General features: G+C 37.0%; 1 protein-coding gene across 3 annotated transcripts in view; it reads left to right on the top strand.

Annotated features, from left to right (window-relative positions):
- The window catches only part of ANXA6 (annexin A6), a 41,452-nt gene that overhangs the window by 6,599 nt on the left and 16,890 nt on the right, over positions 1-17,963 (top strand). For all 3 annotated transcript variants that reach the window (XM_032209085.1, XM_032209084.1, XM_032209083.1), the window contains exons 3-15: positions 4,892-4,982; positions 6,733-6,827; positions 8,232-8,345; positions 8,529-8,619; positions 9,034-9,113; positions 9,219-9,275; positions 10,122-10,215; positions 11,206-11,301; positions 11,933-11,991; positions 13,164-13,286; positions 13,619-13,677; positions 15,245-15,323; positions 16,284-16,365. In XM_032209085.1, coding sequence (XP_032064976.1) covers positions 4,892-4,982; positions 6,733-6,827; positions 8,232-8,345; positions 8,529-8,619; positions 9,034-9,113; positions 9,219-9,275; positions 10,122-10,215; positions 11,206-11,301; positions 11,933-11,991; positions 13,164-13,286; positions 13,619-13,677; positions 15,245-15,323; positions 16,284-16,365 — 1,120 coding nt within the window. The remainder of the gene's footprint in view (positions 1-4,891; positions 4,983-6,732; positions 6,828-8,231; positions 8,346-8,528; positions 8,620-9,033; positions 9,114-9,218; positions 9,276-10,121; positions 10,216-11,205; positions 11,302-11,932; positions 11,992-13,163; positions 13,287-13,618; positions 13,678-15,244; positions 15,324-16,283; positions 16,366-17,963) is intronic.

The raw sequence follows: 17,963 nt of genomic DNA, 5'->3' as shown, positions 1-17,963 counted from the left end.
TGGAGCCTTCATGGGCCTTCCGGAGGCTTCCCTGAAGGCTCTGGAGGACGAAAAACAACCTTGTAGGGCCGTTTTTAGTCCTCTGGAGCCTTCAGGGAAACCTCCTGAAGGTCCCTGAAGGCTCTGGAGGGCTTAAACGAGGAAACTGGAAGTCCGTTCCTGAACTTCCGGTTTGCCCATAGGGCCGGTTTTTTGCACTCTGGAGGCTTCAGGGAAGCTCCTGAAGCCTCCAAGGGGGACTGTTTTCGCCCTCCCTAGGTTCCTATAAATCCTTTGGAGCCTGGGGAGGGCAAAAATGGCTTTAAAAAAGCCTGCTGGCAGCTGACAGGGCAACACCTCGCATGCCCTGACAAATGACTCCGTGTGCCACCTGTGGCATGTGTGCCATAGGTTCACCATCCTGGTTCTAGTGCAAGATTTTCATCAACTAAGAACTCAATGCAGGCTTTCTTAATGAAGATAATGATATAAAAGAAAATAAATGAACTTTAAAATCCATGGTGATACTGTAACTTTTTTTTCTAAGCATCTGAGCAAGAGCTTGTTTGGGGAAAATTAATCTGCGTCTGAAAATGCATGAAGTTTTAGGATGAAAACTGTCGTAAGATTTGAGAATGGCAGCTGAGGTCATGCTGGTACCATAGCATCCCAGATAATTGATTTATGATGCACCAAATGTGCTGCTGTTCTGCTATTAGGAATTTGTTGCCATATATTTTTCATCATATTGCATTTCTTTTCCTTAAGTTAAACTATAATTTGATAAGTGTGTTGACAAAAATTGTAAACGTATATTGTTTTATATTCAAATTAAGCATTAGCAGTAGTAAGGAATGCCATATGGAGTACCATTTTTGAAAGTAATATATGTGTATGGATCACCAGTGGTAAACTTCCTGCATTACAATTATTATTTATTTAATTATTTAATATGCACTCCTTTAAAAAGAAAAAAGAAAAGCTGAATGTTCCTTTGCCATACCAGAAAGTACTGATGTGATTTTTCAAATGATGAAAAAAGGAGTCATTTCTTGATAATATTTGCAATTTTGAGAACTTTTGTGTTACATCTTCTTGTAAAAATAGGCTTTCTATCAAATATACCAGAAGAAAATTTATTGTGGAGTGCATTCCTTTGCCATGCATGTTTCATATTTGTTTAAAACTTAAGCGTAACTGATAGGGATGCCGTTCAAGTATCACCTGACAGCTGAAAGAATGCATTATAGATAGCATGCGGTGTTAAAGGAAAAAATATGTCTTACTCAGGTGCCTCTTTAAAAAATTTGCTTTCAAAAAAAGTGTGATTCCTGTATAAAATGGGTACCCAGAGAAGATTTACAGAGAAATATTGCATTGTTGGCTTAGCATAGTCACATCTGTTAAAGAATATGGATATGCCTGAAGCATTCTTTTTTCTTGTGACCAGTCTAATCAAGGGTAAAATCCAGCAGGTTCTGACAGGTTCTAGAGAACTGGTAGTGGAAATTTTGATTAGTTCGGAGAACCGGCAAATGCCACGTCTGGCTGCCCCCAGAGTGGGGTGGGAATGGAGATTTTGCAGTATCCTTCCCCTGCCACGCCCACCAAGCCACACCATGCCCACAGAACCAGTAGTAAAAAAACTTGAATTTAATGTATGAACCATTATAATATAATATAAATGAATTAATTAATGAATTTATTTAGGATATAAAATGAAGATTACACTTGGAGCTGCATTCTGCTCAATTTAAAATTGTGATTCAGACTATGTCGCTTTCTTGCAGATATGTTCAAGGCAGAGGTGGTATTCAGCATGTTCTGAACAGTTCTGGAGAAACAATAGTGGAATTTTTAGTAGTTCAGAGAACCGGTAAATACCACCTCTGACTGGCCCCACCCCATCTATTCTCTGCCTCCCGAGTCCCAGCTGATCGGGAGGGAATGGGGATTTTACAATATCCTTCCCCTGCCATGCCCACCAAGCCATGCCACGCCCACCAAGCCATGCCCACAGAACCAGTAGTAAAAAAATTTGAATCCCACCATTGGTACAAGGCCTTTGGGTCCTTATCAATAAATAAAAATCTCACAACATATCTAAAGGTTGTAAGGGTTGGCAAAACCTGTCCCTTCAAAACTAGGACAATCAATAGAGTATAGGAGTATAGGAGATTGTAGGAAGACAATTTGCAAGGTTTCTCCATATGGTGGTTGTATGTGAATATTGTATTAACAGATTCCAGAAGGAGAGAGAGGAGTACTTGAGAAATGATTCACTCTAACTCACTTTCAAATATCTCAACGAATATTGTAATAAATGGAAGTTTGGAAAGTGGAGGAAAATTTCAATGTGGAAGAAAAGATGGCAGTAAATGAGAGTCTGGGTTCTGTTCTTTTTGTGATAGCCCCAGAAGATGTGAAGATGTGGAGGCATGGCACAAACATAGTATATAAGAAGTCGACATTGCCAATAGAAAAACCTAGGACAAAGTAGTTCTTCTATTTATAACTTCAAGACGCTGGCCATCTGTCAGAAAGCCAGAGTGACTCATAGATGCGGGGGAAGGGATATGGGGAAAGAGGATCTATTTTAATTATACAAGTGAGATTTCAATTGGAGTCTGTTACTCAGATGCTTTAAGGTCCTAACAATGTTATATCCCTGCTTTGCCATGGTCACTTCTGCACCATTATTTTCTTTTTCACATGAATAGTTCCTCGCTCAAGGCCAGGTGCAACCTGGGGAAGTAAAGGAATTGTGTTATAAAGAAATGTGGCGTGTGATAGTTCCCATAAACACAAAGAATGGACGTTTCAACTCAGTCATAGAAATTGAAGTGAGCTGCATTCTGTGACTGCCCCATTGGTATGTGTTTCTAAGTATATAGGCAGCCAAGTGTTAGTCACAGCTGTCGATGTAGAGAAGAAATTGTATGTGCTACAGTATCATTTATCATCCTACGCTTACCTTTATCATCACATAGAAGAGAGGCTGCATCTAGTGAGAAGCAGCTGGGAGCTGGCTGTGGAAATTGCAGCTCCTTCCTGAAAACAATTTGTTACACTCTTTATTTTGATTTGAATCATGGAATGACTGTATGGAGGGGAGGTGGTGTAATGGACTACAGTGAAGTGGCAGTTTCCCAGGAAGGAGGGAGCATATTCCAAGGAGGGGAGGGGAGGGCTGGACAAGAGATAGTTCATACCAGAGCTGGACTGGATCGTGGGAAGAAGAAAAAGAATTAGGATATCCATTCCCTAGAATCTCCCGTGATATATCCATTAGACTAGGCTTAGTCTGGCAAGATTCTTTCTATATGGTGTAAGCAAGTAAAAAATTGAACTTTGGTTGGATTGTGTTACATCATACTTAGCTTGGCCTGACAGATATTTGGCCTGAAGAGAACTGTTCCATGTCTATGGAGATTCTCGGTTGTCCAGGTCATGGTGGTCATGCCCCAAATATGCTTTTCAAAAGGCAACCGAGTTTTCTTTATTTTTTTGCTTGAAGATGTTTCACTTCTCATCCAAGAAGCTTCTTGAGTTGTGCAATAAACTTCTTCAGTTATTCTTTCACTTCTGGGATGAGAAGTGAAATGTCTTCAAGGAAAAAACAAAGTCTATTTGCCTTTTGGAAAGCACCTTTGAAGAACTGCTCCATCTTTTCTTTCAGAACAAATAGCTTCGGAAAATAACGGGGAAATGTCCCTCCCTCCAGTTTTTCCCTTTTAAACCCCCCCCCCCCCAGGCCTTCCTATCTCTAGATGGAACATCAGCAGCTCAATAAATTCGCCACTGATTTGATTGTTATTTCATACATAATACTATATTCATCTCTATCTAACTGTCCCAAAGGAAATAAAATAAAATAAAATAAAGGCACTCTTTTGCAAGAATACATGTAATAAATAATTTACTTAGTGTGCATGTACATTAATGCTCAAAATTGTTGGGGAATGTCATAGTTCTGAAATTCTTGCTATGGTTGAGTTTTGTAATCTTAAAAATATATGTTGGATCATTTGAGGTATTTGCTCTAGCTATTACTCCTATGCAGCTTAAATAGAAATACTACAAGTCCATATAATTTTAGATTTTTGTGAAATTCCAAGGAGGAATACTACAGTTCTGGAATTACCAGCTACATGCTGTTTTATTGTCATATTATCATAGGAAACTATAGTTCTACTCTAAGGTACATTGATTAAACGTGGCCTGCATTGGAATACTGCATCCACTTCTGATTACCACAATACGAAAAGGACATTGAGAAAGTAGAAAGAACAAAAAGTTAGAAAGTTAGAAATAGAAAGAACACAGAGTTACAAAGATGATGATGGGATTTTAATGCTAAATCCTAAGAAGAGTGATCAAAGAAATTTTCTTTAGATAAGCAAGGGAAGAAGATAGACATAGTTGTTTTCAAATATTTAAAAGGCTTTCATAAAAAGAAGGTATGGATTTATTCTCCATAGATCCAGAGGTAGGACAACAACTAATGGAAGTTTTGCAGAAAGAGATCCAAGCTTGAAATAAGGGAGTTCCTGACCATGAAAGTTATTTTTTTATTAAAACATTTTTTTAGACAGACAAACAAAACATAAAACCATCTTCCATTACATACAGTGTGTCAATTGGTTACAAGGTTTTTGTGCAACTTGGAGCTCCAAGATTGCACATCGTATCGTCGCGACGTCAGCTGCAACACCCCCCCCCCCCAAAAAAAGCAAAGGTTCTTAAGCTATTTGGCTGGAATGGTCTGAGGATTCCATGCTTTGACAGGTGTTTGAAGTAATAGATCTCCAAGGTCTCTCTTAAATCTATGATTTTATGATTATTGTACTTTCTATAGATGACATGTTTCAAAATTAATAATAATTTGATTTTTATCTTTTTTTAATCCTAGGCTAGAAGATATAGGGGTTCAGTGAACGATTTCCCAAACTTTGATGCCAACCAGGATGCAGAGGCACTATACAATGCTATGAAGGGATTTGGTATGTCTTCAATGTTACCTCCTATCACTATGAATGAAAATTTGTTGTGTTTTTCATGTATTTTGAAATGTTTTACACATGTGATTTAAAAAAATCAATAGCAGTGTTTTAGACGTGAAGCCAACTAGAAGCGGCAATGGCAAATCACATCTATAAATGTTGCCTAGAAAACTGCAGGAAGTTGTCCAGGCAATTGCCAGGAATAAAAAATGGCTTGAAAATACCCTCCCCCCACAACACCAAAAATAAATTCAATAAGAGCACTCCATATCAATGACATCATCTGCACATTTTCTTTTTCTACGGAAATTGTGTGCAAGAATGGTGAGAAGAAGAGAGAGATTATCTGTTTTCTAGGTTTGGTATACAAGTACTCTATTTACAGGAGTTCATTTAGTCACTGTTCAAAGTTACAACGGCATTGAAAAAGTGACTTCTGACCATTTTTTACACTTACTACTATTGCAGCATCCCCATGCCCATGTGTTCAAAATTCAGACACTTGGCAACTGGTTCATATTTATGACTGGGGTCAAGTGATCACCTTTTGTGACTTTCTGACAAACAAAGTCAATGGGGAAACCAAATTCACTTAACCATGTTATTAATAACTGCAGTGATTCAATTAACAACCGTGGCAAGAAAGGTGGTAAACTTGGACAAAATTCACTTAACAACTGTCTTACTCAGCAACATAAATTTTGGGCTCAATTGTGATTGTAAGTCCAAGATTACCTATATATATTTTAAAGCTGCTTAGCTTTGAAGAAGCTAAAACAACACTGACACAGTGATGGCCAATCTTTTTGACAAAAGTCTTGTTCGTCACATGCCTTCTTCTATCCATAAGTCTATTTTGCTTAGTCATGGAGTAATACAGGCAGTTAGTAGGTGTGACTCAGCAGCAGACCTATAAACTAGCATCCCTACTTGAAAGTCACCTAGAGAAATGTTTCAAGTCTTGCACAAGATCAAACCAGCAATTTTATGCTATTTTATAAGCCGCTTGCCTGACAAATTGGTTGTAATTCTTTTAAGGAATTCACTTATTAAAATTATGACGACTCTTAAAGCATGCACAGACTTTTCTTAAGGTTGCTGACAACCCAGAAAGCCACAGATTGATTTAATGAACAGCACACATGTCCTTGGCTTAAAAAGGTCTAAAGTACTTTTTCCAAAATACTTTCAAAATATGAACAACTCTACTATATTCTCTTATTCTTGTCCAATTCCTCGTTCCTTTGTCAAATTGAATATTTGGAGCACAAAAGAAATTTTGCAACTTAAAAAAAATCCTATTAAACATTGTAGCTCAGATTAGTTTGAGGAGAAAATGGTAGGATAGGCATTCTGATAATTCTGGGGAAGGGAAATTTAGGCTTTTATGTTTATGCCGATGTACCAACAAAGTAAAAATTTCCAAGCAGAACTGTTCAAAATGGTAAAATAGTTCTGTTAAAGGACAAGTGCAAGAATACAGAAGAATTGATTCTCCTTTCCCATAATACACAAAGCTGCTTCCTTCCTTTCTCTCTCATTTTCTATGGACTGTAGTAGAATGTTATTTAACTCCCAGCTAAGCATGGCTGTCAATGTGCTTCCGGTTTTCTCAGTTCCAATTCAAATTAGAAAATGGGACTGTTATCCAGATTTTTTCAAAGGTGATTCTAATGCATGTTATATAACTTTGCTGTCAGTTTTGGGATCCTGTTATCGTAAAATGACTGAGGCTTTTTTTCCCCTGCAGGCAGTGATAAAGAAGCTATACTAGATCTCATAGCATCCAGGAGCAATAAACAAAGAAATGAGATCTGCCAAGTATATAAGGCTCTCTATGGAAAGGTCAGTCTCAGAATGGATAGGAAAACTAGAAAAAAAAAGACTTTATACAAGGCTTGTAATTTCACCTTTGAATACTGGATTGTGAATGGCTGATTTCCATTCCTGCATATATCTTGACCTCTCCTATATATGAGAGGAATTTTATCTGATCTTATAGATGTGGATGTACTTCACTACATTACTTTTCTACCTCAGAGATGGCGAATGATGGCCTCTTTATTACTTGTGAACTTCAACTCCCAGAGTTCCTGAGGAAGCATGAGCATGGCTGGCTAAGTAATTCTGGGAGATGAAGTTTACAAATCATAAAAGGACCATCCCTGCTCTACATCATATACATCTGGTTCTTAAGGCTTTATTCCACAGTCATGATAGCCCAGTAATCAGACTGAGTTTTTACTTCTTTCAACTAAGAAACCAAGGATATACTCAAAACAGAATTTTAGAATCTTTAATCATGATGCAGAATTGGCAGTGGTGAGCATATATTTTAATCTGGCAGCTGCCTCCATACTCCAAGAGGGGAGACCCTTCCCATCTCCAAAGTATTGTACAGGATATTCATACATCTACCTATATGACCCTTGTTGAGGAATAAGAGTAAATAGATCACGATAAATGAGTCCCCCAAACACATGTGTTACACAAACAGAATAGAAACAGTTTGTATTGTAAAAATTCCTTGCTTTTAACTACCACTTCTTTGAATCTCTGGAACTCAGGAGATAAAGTGTCAGGCTTGGAAGCCATCTTTTACAGTGGGTCTCAAGCCTGCCACATATTCAAACATATTCTACTGTGGGAAACTGGGAGCGGGGGAGTGTATGGAGCATGGGAGATATGTAGCCAAAATTCTTTCTCAGAGAGTCAAGGTCCTTTTGTCCCTGCACCTGACATAAAGTAGGATAGGTTTCCTTTTGCAGTAGAGATATAAACAAGAAAGCTTTTTTTAATAGTCAAAACAGAGGATGAAATAAAATAAGATTGGTCTCTAATGCTGAATCTTCTAGTTCATTCACAAAATTTTAGGGGAGTGGAAAGAGTTTTGGTAGCCACAACTAATGAATTACTAGGGTAAGAAATTGTTGACCATTTTGTGACATTCAAATCTCATAACAATTCTTTCACATATTGGGTAATAATAAGTTTGTCCTTAACAGTGGTACTCGCATAGATTAGATTTTAATTTTAAAAAACAGAAGTATATTTTTTGCTTTCCACTAGAGAGATGCAAATTAATATTTAACAAAATTAAGTATATTTGTTCCTGCTTCCAATGTTGAATTCAGTTTTCAATTGATTCTAAGACTTTATACTTTTTTGTGATGAGTGGACTTCTAACAAACTGAGCAAAGCAAATTGGTTTTATTTTTTATTCCTTACCTTTTTCTTCCTTTTTATTAGGACCTGATTGCAGACTTGAAGTATGAATTGACTGGAAAATTTGAACGACTGATCGTGGGTCTAATGAGGCCCTTGGAGTACTTTGATGCCAAGGAAATCAAAGATGCTCTAAAGGTAAAGAAAGAGTTTGATTATGGTTGTCATTATTTATGGAGCTCATGAGAATATTGCTCTCTTTACTATACTTTTAAAGTTCATTTTTTTTCTTTTGAGGAGCATTTATTTATTTATTTTTTCATCTTTTTAAGTAACAACGCATTGTGGCTGATATAGATAAGTTGTATTCTTTATTCCTAGGGCATTGGGACTGATGAGAAGAGCCTGATTGAGATTCTGGCATCACGGACCAATCAACAGATTCATGCTCTGGTGGAGGCTTACAAAGATGGTGATTACTACAAGATCTTTGTATTGAGTTGGCTTCAGCTACTATTAATCCACGGCTGTTAAAGTTGCAATAAGATCTACAGGATCATGCTGGATATTATCACTGAGATGAAGTTAGCAGTTTTGGTGTCTTCTCTCTGTCTCTAACAGACATCTTATCCTGAATATCCTGGAGTAGTTTACAAATTAAAAGTTTTAGCTTTACCTCAGTGATGATGAACAAAGGTCCTTTCAGCTTTTTGTTCAGTTTGTACAATTATCTTGTTATATTGCTTTTATCCTTGTGCTGTTAGTTTGTGGGGGGATATATTTATGAATGCTTGCTCAGTTTTGTTTTTGACTAACACACAATGCATTCGTGAATCAGATGAGAAAAACAGCAAAGTTTGTTAGTAACTGTTGAATTCTTTTTTAGCATATGAAAGGGATTTGGAGGAAGATGTCATAGCAGATACCTCAGGACACTTCAAGAAGATGCTCATTGTACTGCTTCAGGTATGTTGGTCTTTATGCTCTCTTTTAACATTTATTCCAACATTTATTAGCTTACTAATGGAACTGATTCATTGTTTATTGTTTATTCATTGTTTATTTCTATAGGGAAACAGAGAAGAAGATGATGTTGTGAGTGAAGACTTAGTAGAACAAGATGCCAACGTAAGTAATGGTAGTGCCTATGTGATTCAATAAAGGAAGAATTTGATCTTTTTTCAAAGAAGAAATCCAGTCCTAGAAAAGAAAGCATAGAGGGTGATCTAAGTCCTGTGTAGATAATTTTTGTAAATTCTGACGTACTTTTTCTCTGCTAAACTCTCAGAAACATCCATTTTAGTGTAAATAAGAATAGGTCTGATAAATGCTTGTTTATATTACCTCAATCAGTATTGGTCGAATTTTTGGCAGCCTAGCTCTGATTGGTTTCCTACATTCTTTTGATGTAGATAATATTTATAATTTCTCAATGTAAAAGAGTAAAGAATAGGACTTCAGAAATTCTGAATTGAATACTAAATTCAAGAAGAAATTTCTCATTGGACTTCATAGCCCCAGAATTTAGATTGATCTGTAGATATATTCCTGAGGCTTTGACAATGCACTATACATTTGATATATTGTTTTGTTACATATTTATTTATTACATGTATATAATACTTTTTCACCAGGAATTCAAAGTGGCAAGCATAGCAATCCTTTCTCCAATTTTCCTAACAAATTTCCTATATAGTATAGATAGGTTGGCTTGCGAGAAAGTGATTGGTTAAAAATCATAAAGTGGTCTTAATTTTTTACTGAGCTATCAGATCAATACTACATATCAGTTTTGAGAATTCAGTAATGCTGACTCAAGTTATATGGATCATTATTTTATGTTGGTTTAGAGCTTCCAGATGAGAAATGCTTTGAAAATGTTGATGGTAACAGTAGTTGTTTCCTTTGTCCGGTTCCTGTTGTCCTGTGTACTCATGTTTTCCTGTTGTCCTGTGTACTTATGTTTTCTAAAAGGACTTGTTAGAAGCTGGAGAGCAGAAATGGGGCACAGATGAGGCCCAGTTTGTCTACATTCTTGGAAACCGAAGCAAACAACACCTTCGGCTAGGTGAGCAGGAACATTGCTGTACAAGAAATAGTAATAATTTGAATCTCAAGAATCTCACATTTTCTTACCTACTTGTGATCTCTTTTACCAAGGCATCATATGTTTTCCTAGTATGCATAAGTGATTGGTGGATCGGTGGATACGTAGATAAGGAAGGAAAGGAGGGAAGAAAGGAAGGAAAGGAAGGGAAGGAAAAAGTTACATTAAGATCATTCTTTAGAATCTGGTCAGCAGACCACATGGACTGCTGAGAATAGCTTTCAATTACATCAGAGTCTGATCTGTGATATTGTACTTGAATATTTTCATCACCGAAATACAGATCCATGAATTTTATTCTTCTTCCATAAATACGATAAGGTAGTGCAAAAGGAACTGATTCTTATTGCTTATTTGCTTGTTGCTTGTTAAATCATGAGCCGTGGTGGCACAGTGGTTAGAATGCAGTACTGCAGACTACTTTTGCTCATCACTGGCTGCCAGCAGTTTGGCTGATTCAATCTCACCAGGCTCGGGGTTGACTCAGCCTTTCATCCTTCTGAGGGGGATAAAATGAGGACCCAGATTGTTGGGGGCAATATGCTGACACTGTAAATTGCTTAGAGAGAGCTGTAAAGTGGTATATAAGTTTAAGTGCTATTGCTATTTGTCATCACCTGTGATCTCAGGAGGTGATGACATAAAGATATTTCTAGACTTTGCTATCTCCTAAGACTTGGGTTTTTGTTTAAATTCTGTTACACATAATTATAATTACAGGGCTTCCCTTCTAGTAGTAATGGGTACACAATGCTGCTAATACCAATTTTAAACACTATGAAATGGCAGTAATGTTAAGTATTCCATTCAAGTTGCATTGTGATAATGAGGTAGCTCTATATCAGACAAGTGTCATTTGGAATTCAGCCAAAGGTACTTTTGATATATCAATCAGCCAAAAGCATGTTTGTGTATGAGAGAGACTGAATACCTATCTCCCACTTTTTTCAGTCTTTAATGAGTATCAGAAGATTTCGGGAAAATCCATTGAGATGAGCATCCGAGCAGAACTATCTGGGGACTTTGAAAAATTGATGTTGGCTGTAGGTAAGCTGGATCCTATCTTATAAAGTATTTTTGAAGAAATGAAGGCATGAAGGGATTCAAAAGCCAAATTAAATATGGGCATGCATGTAAAATAAGTACAAGTCTCAAAATACCAAGTTCCATACTTTGAAAACATTATATGTATATATCAAGAGGCACTTTCGTCAATTTTTCTTCAGGATGAAATAACTTTGATTAAGATGAGAAAGATACATAATGCCTGTAATTTACTTCTATGAGAAAGATCTAGAGGATTTCCAAACATCTAGCAAATTCATAGAGGGTATCTCTTTCTCCGATTGCTAATAATCACACCATTCATGGTTAAGGGTAGTAGTTGTATCTGCAGAGAGAAACTCGGGTTGTTCAGAATAAAACTTAGCAATAACATCTGAGGTTTGAGCATTTTCTTTGTGAGTTGAGTGTATAGAAATCATGTTAGAAATAATGCGATTGGGTGTCCAAGAGGAGGGAATGGTTCCCTGTAACTCTACTCAGGAATGCATCACAGTGCAAGATTGAACAGCCTTTTTTAATCACGTATGATGCCAGACTATAGCTTTTGAAGAGCTTCTGGAAATGCATTTTTGACCTACAGACCTAAAACTCTCTCCCAATGCTCTCTCCACAGTGAAAAATATCAGGAGTACGGCTGAATATTTTGCTGAAAGATTGTTCAAAGCAATGAAGGTGAGTACCACTCCAGGTATTCTAGAAAATAGCTTTCATCTCCTACTATATGTATCTTCTGAACATTAGGAGGACCACTGTTGACTTTTCTATATTTTAACTGTTTGGACTTTTCTAATATAAAAATTAAAACATTGAATGGAAATTTAAACCCACTTCCACCTTATTTAGTTCCAGGGAATGAACACTTAGCCAATTGTAATAATTCTACCTTATGATCTTTACTACGATAGTTTATAAAAGTGAGATGCTAGCCTTAACTAGTGTGCTTTGAATCTGCGTCAGCTCAACTATACAGATTCTAACTCTGCACAGGATATTATGCCATCACATGTTTTTGAAAAGGGGTTTTGGAGTTACTCAATAAATTAAGTCTATTTAAACAGCCAAGTTTGTATCATAAATGTTATTGCAACAAGAAGCAACTTGCTTTAGCTTTCACTAGTCACAATTTATTATAGGTGTAAGGTGTAATGAATATTGGTACAAAGAGTGATACAAATAAATGTTTGATTTTTCAAAAAAGGTCAGGGAACAAGAAAAGTAAGAAAATGTGTTTTAATATAATCCATATTCCTAATACTAGATTTTTTATTAATTTCTTAGCCAAACATTGATTTAAGCAAATAGTATTAACAAGCCATATTTGGAGGAACATATTCAGAATAACATATGCAATTAATAAATAATAAAATATAATCAATTTATCATACTGGGTGTTACTCAGTTACTACCATTATAGTTAATAACTTTAGAAAATGTTGCCTTATTCTTCTAATAAAATTATTGTAAATGATGAATCAGTTCCTTACAATTGCGCTTATAGTTTATGAACACTATTCGAAATATTCCAGCACTATTTTGTCTAGGATGCCCTATAAATGTTTCTGTGGCTGAAAAAAGTCTGACTCTCCTAAAGCTATGAGACACAGGTAGCATGTGCTATTCATATTATATCTGACATTTTGAAAAATAATTAATTCAACTGATTGACGAACTATTATATAAGTCACATATAGAAAGAAGAAAAAGCCTTTGAAGTTGTTTTGAGATGCACATAACGATTGGAGATAGCCTCTCTTATTGGATTCTAGCATCTTCTATAAACATTAAAACTTTTGAACATCCCATGTCCCTTTGGGATTTTTGTGACCTTAAATGATTCATTCTAGGGTTTTGGGACAAGGGATAACACGCTGATTCGCATCATGGTGTCACGAAGTGAGATTGATATGCTGGATATTCGGGAAATATTCCGGACTAAGTATGAAAAATCTTTGCATCATATGATTGAGGTAAATATTGTATATTTGCACTGCAGAGGATGTGTGAAATTTATCATAGCGGTTTTGTTTGTATTTATAATGCACTGAATATTATTAAGAAAGGATCTAGTGCTCCTGAAGGTATCTTGTATCTCATTGTTCATGTTGTGCTTGGAAGAGATCGTCAGCACAGAATAATTCAGGCAGCCTTAGAGAGAGATGATTGGGTTAAACTTTCTTTTGTGAATGTTTAGGTTAGTTTTCGTGGCATGCCATTTAGGTTATATAACTTTCATCTTAAGGATGATTTGCACTTTGGTTATAATTGTGAAGAGCTGAGTTTTTTTCTCTCCCTTTCACAGAGTGACACATCAGGTGATTACAAAAAAGCACTACTGAAACTGTGCGGGGGAGATGATGAGTAAGTTCAATTCTGAAGCATGGTTTCTTGTGGGGGAGCAATGATTTTTAAATGGCTCTCAGTTGCCGAAACTCTTTTTGGGCCTGTACTTTTAAAACTATTATTTCCCAAGCAGAATATGATTTTTTTTTCTTGCAGGGCTAATTTCTATCATAGCAAATACCTTCCCCCCAAATTTCAGTAGTTTTTCTAGAAAGTGATATTTTTCATCTGAGGATGGTCGGTTGAACTATTCTTGGACAGCAGGCCCTTCAGCTCAGTTTTTGTTGACAGGCTAAAAATGTGTTTCTCTGCCTGGAAGGACTTCAAGCCTTTTAAAATACTCTTAATATTCATATTATAATTATGGGGAAAATCTATGTGGTTACTAAGAGATGACCCAGCATTGATATTATAATGTGTTTTTAATCATAGTACCTCAGTCATAAAATGAAGTAGGAGCATATTGCTATGTGTTTTGAAATGCTCTGATTAGCAAATAACTGATTATTGTCCTTTTCCATGATTAAGTCTCCATAAGCTACATCTAAGCAGGTTCGGCTTCCTCTCTCTTTCTCTTTAGCTCCATATCAGAACTTGATCCAGTATGTGGGTATATACTGCTACTGCCCAAATTCAGTAGTTGAACCTGTGAGATTTTATATACACTTTGGACCAGCCTTCACTAACCTATTGCATTTCAGATACATTAAATGTTAACTCTCACCACAGCTGTGATTGCTACAAATGTTAATTAATGTAGTTGGGACACTAGAAAGTAGAAGAATGGATGAGAGGATGGCTTGGGCAAATTTCATATGTCAATACTATGATGACCAATATTGGATGACCAATGATTTACTAAGCACGAGGACTACAAGTGTATCATTTACATAGTATGGGAATCAATGCAGAGAAGAGTGGAATAACAGCAACACTAATATATTTTATTTTAAAGAGAGTCTAGAATCCCTTGCATTATCCTATTCATGTACTATTTTTGCAATTCTCAAATGACATTGAAATAAAGTATTAAATTGAAGAAGTAGCCTTCCAGGCTATATTTGATATAAGGGGTACCTTCATTCGTTGTCTTCCCACCTTTTCATTCAAAACCCAAAGTTATATTGATGTTTCTTTTTTATTCAAAAGCAAAAGATTGAGCTCAAGCAAGATTGGGCCTAATTTAAGGTTTTAGAGTTAGCATAGGCTTTTAATAATTTCCCTATGATCCTAGTATGGATTAAGAAGAACTGCAGTTGCCTTTTGCAAAGAGAAGGGAAAAAAGACCCTCACTTTTTTCTTAGGAAATATGGCAAACACACCAATTAGCCTGCTTTCTGCCATGCCTCTTATAAAAATGTACCAAGTTATTACTTGGTACATTTTTTGTCTCTTATAAAAATGTACCAAGTGATAGATGGGTGGATGGATGGATGGATGGATGTTGTTTGGGAATTTAGTTTGGAGAGGGAGGATGGGACAGTGTGACTGCACCAGCTAATTTGCACAGGATGTGCATCTTCACGTTTTACTGTGTCTCTGCAAATGTCATCCACCTTGTATCTTTCCATCCCTCCCCTTCCAGTGCTGCAGGTGAGTTCTTCCCTGAAGCTGCGCAGGTGGCCTATCAGATGTGGGAACTTAGTGCAGTGGCCAAAGTGGAGGTTAGAAGCCAGCCTTCCCTTTTCCTACCTGTGCCTTGCTGGCTCAAAACTACAACTGCTTCACTCTATCCTCTGCTAATGCTCTACACCTCTTGGATATTTTGCCTACTTCTAAACATGTCACTTTAACTAAAATGCATTCATAGAAAAATTATTTTCTCCTTCCTTGGTTTTTCACATCATTAGGAATTAACATTTGAAGATGTTGCTTATTCCTCAGTATAATAGGATATCTGATGATAAAAGTAAAAAACAGTCCAGTGGAAGTACTTTTTTGTAAGTGCCCATACACACCCAGCAGAATCACTGCAGCTTCATAAATGCATCTGCAATATGGATCCTCAGAGCTATGTTAAGAAAACAGCCCATAGCTTCTGTTACAAAATCAGATTAGCAATAGATGGGTTTTCTTCCTTTGCTTGTTTTGCTGTGTGAGCTATTGAACTTACTAAACATTTCACTAATTATTTTTAAAAGGTGAATTCACAAATGCCCCTCATTAGTGGATTATTTTACCAAGTAAACCTGCTCTTTTCTCAAACAATTCTTCCATCATGACATGTTACTGCCTAATACAAGGAAACAGACAATGATTAGATGTAGTCACTGGAATGGGCTCTGTGAATTCATCCTAGGCTTTTTGCATGTAAAACAGGTGGAGAGTCAGTCCTAAAGAAATCACGTCATTTTGAATTAATGTCTGGAAGTTTGCTAATGTAATCAGAAACAGGCATTGAGAATTTGAAATATCGTTGAAAGATGCCTTCTTCTGCTGACTCTGGGAGATGCATGAGCATGGAATTTATCCTGCTTTTCTCCAATTGTTTTAAATAAAATAGCAATTGTTAGGAGATGGATGGGGGTGCCTTATTTGAACGCCCTTCTGCTTGGCCCTCTTTCTGTGCCTCTCCCCTTTTAAAATGCATAATTTTAATTTAAACTACTCTTACTTTTCTACAGGTGAAAGGAACCATTTTTCCAGCTGCAAATTTTAATGCTGATGCTGATGCAAAAGTGCTCAGGAAAGCCATGAAGGGGCTTGGTAAGTTACCCTTTGCAACGCTCTGATGCGGAGCAAGAAAAGTCACTCTTTTTTTTTTATTCAGTGTTAAAGTAGTAACATTTGTAGACTTTCCAAATAGGAAGCATTATTTCTTGTCCAGATATCTTCCTAAGGCAGGCTTTGTTAGCTGAATGCTTTTAAAATGTAGGTAATTTTATAGATCCATTCCTCATATCCAGTCATTCTAGGAACGATGTAACCTGCACCTCAAACTTGACATGTAGAACTCTGTCTCTAGGTTTTGTTCTACTAGAATCAATACCCGATGTTAAAAACACTCTAAAACAGTGGTTCTCAACTGGTGGTCTGCGGACCTCTGGAGGGCCACAATGTTTTCACAGGAAGTCTATGAAGGATAGAAGACTTGTTATGATTTAAATCATGAGTTAAGTCTTGGTGGTCCGTGGCCACAGTACATGGCCACAAAAACAAGGGTGAAATTCAGCAGGTTCTGACAGGTTCTGGAGAACCGGTAGCAGAAATTTTGAGTAGTTCGGAGAACCGGCAAATGCCATCTCTGGCTGGCCCCAGATTGGGGTGGGAATGGAGATTTTTCAATATCCTCCCCTCAGGAGTGGGGGGGGGAATGGGGATTTTGCAGTATCCTTCCCCTGCCACATCCGCCCACAGAACCAGTAGTAAAAAAAAGTTGAATTTCACCACCGCACTAAAGGTATTTAATCGCATTAGCAATAGCATTTAGACTTACCACTTAACAGTGCTTCACAGCCCCCTCTAAGCGGTTTACAGAGTCAGCCTATCGCCCCCAACAATCAGAGACGGATGATCGTCTCAGAAGGATGGAAGGCTGAGTCAACCTTGAACCTGGTGAACTGCTGGCAGCCCGGCAGTCAGCCAAAGTAGCCTGCAATACTGCATTCTAATCACTGTGCCACCACAGAGGGTCCATGGTGAACAAAAAGGTTGAGAACTACCACTCTAAAACATTTGGCTACTAGTGGCTTATGGTTCTCCCTCAGGCCACTTGCTTCATGTAGCTGATTGGAGAGATTGATAATCTGAGTAAATCTTAGGCAGCCGTGAAAGAGAAGCCAGTGCAATGCCAGCAGTGTACAGTGCTGAACTTGCTGCACATCACAACTGTTTATGTATTTTAGGGAAGAAAATACACAATTGCAAAGTATGTTGCTGTTGTCTGTTGCACCATTTAATTACATTTGATACAAGGCTGTGTAACTGTACAATGCAAAAAGGAATATCATTTTAAAATTAAATAAGCATAAAATGACACACACACACACACCACACACACAAACACACACAAATGTTGGAAGGAAATAGTTACTTTACTCTTAGAGGCCTGCTTACTAGATTTACACAAAGTATATGTTGAGGTGATGATCATACTCCTGAATCTTCATTCATGATAGAAGAAATGTCTTTCAGAACAAACCTGGTTAACCTTCTGATTTTGTGATTCTAGAAAAAGAAGGATGGTTCTGGTGATCCGTCACCATCTAAAAATCATCCAGGCAGCAAATGCTCCATAAAAACAGTATCAATGCATACCGTTAGATACTGACAGTGATCAAATGATATTCTACTGCTTCCTCTAA

Source organism: Thamnophis elegans, chromosome 2 (genome assembly GCF_009769535.1).
Source record: "Thamnophis elegans isolate rThaEle1 chromosome 2, rThaEle1.pri, whole genome shotgun sequence".
NCBI classification, from domain to species: domain Eukaryota; kingdom Metazoa; phylum Chordata; class Lepidosauria; order Squamata; family Colubridae; genus Thamnophis; species Thamnophis elegans.
Note: the sequence above shows the minus strand (reverse complement) of the source record. Positions and strands in the feature narration are given on the sequence as shown.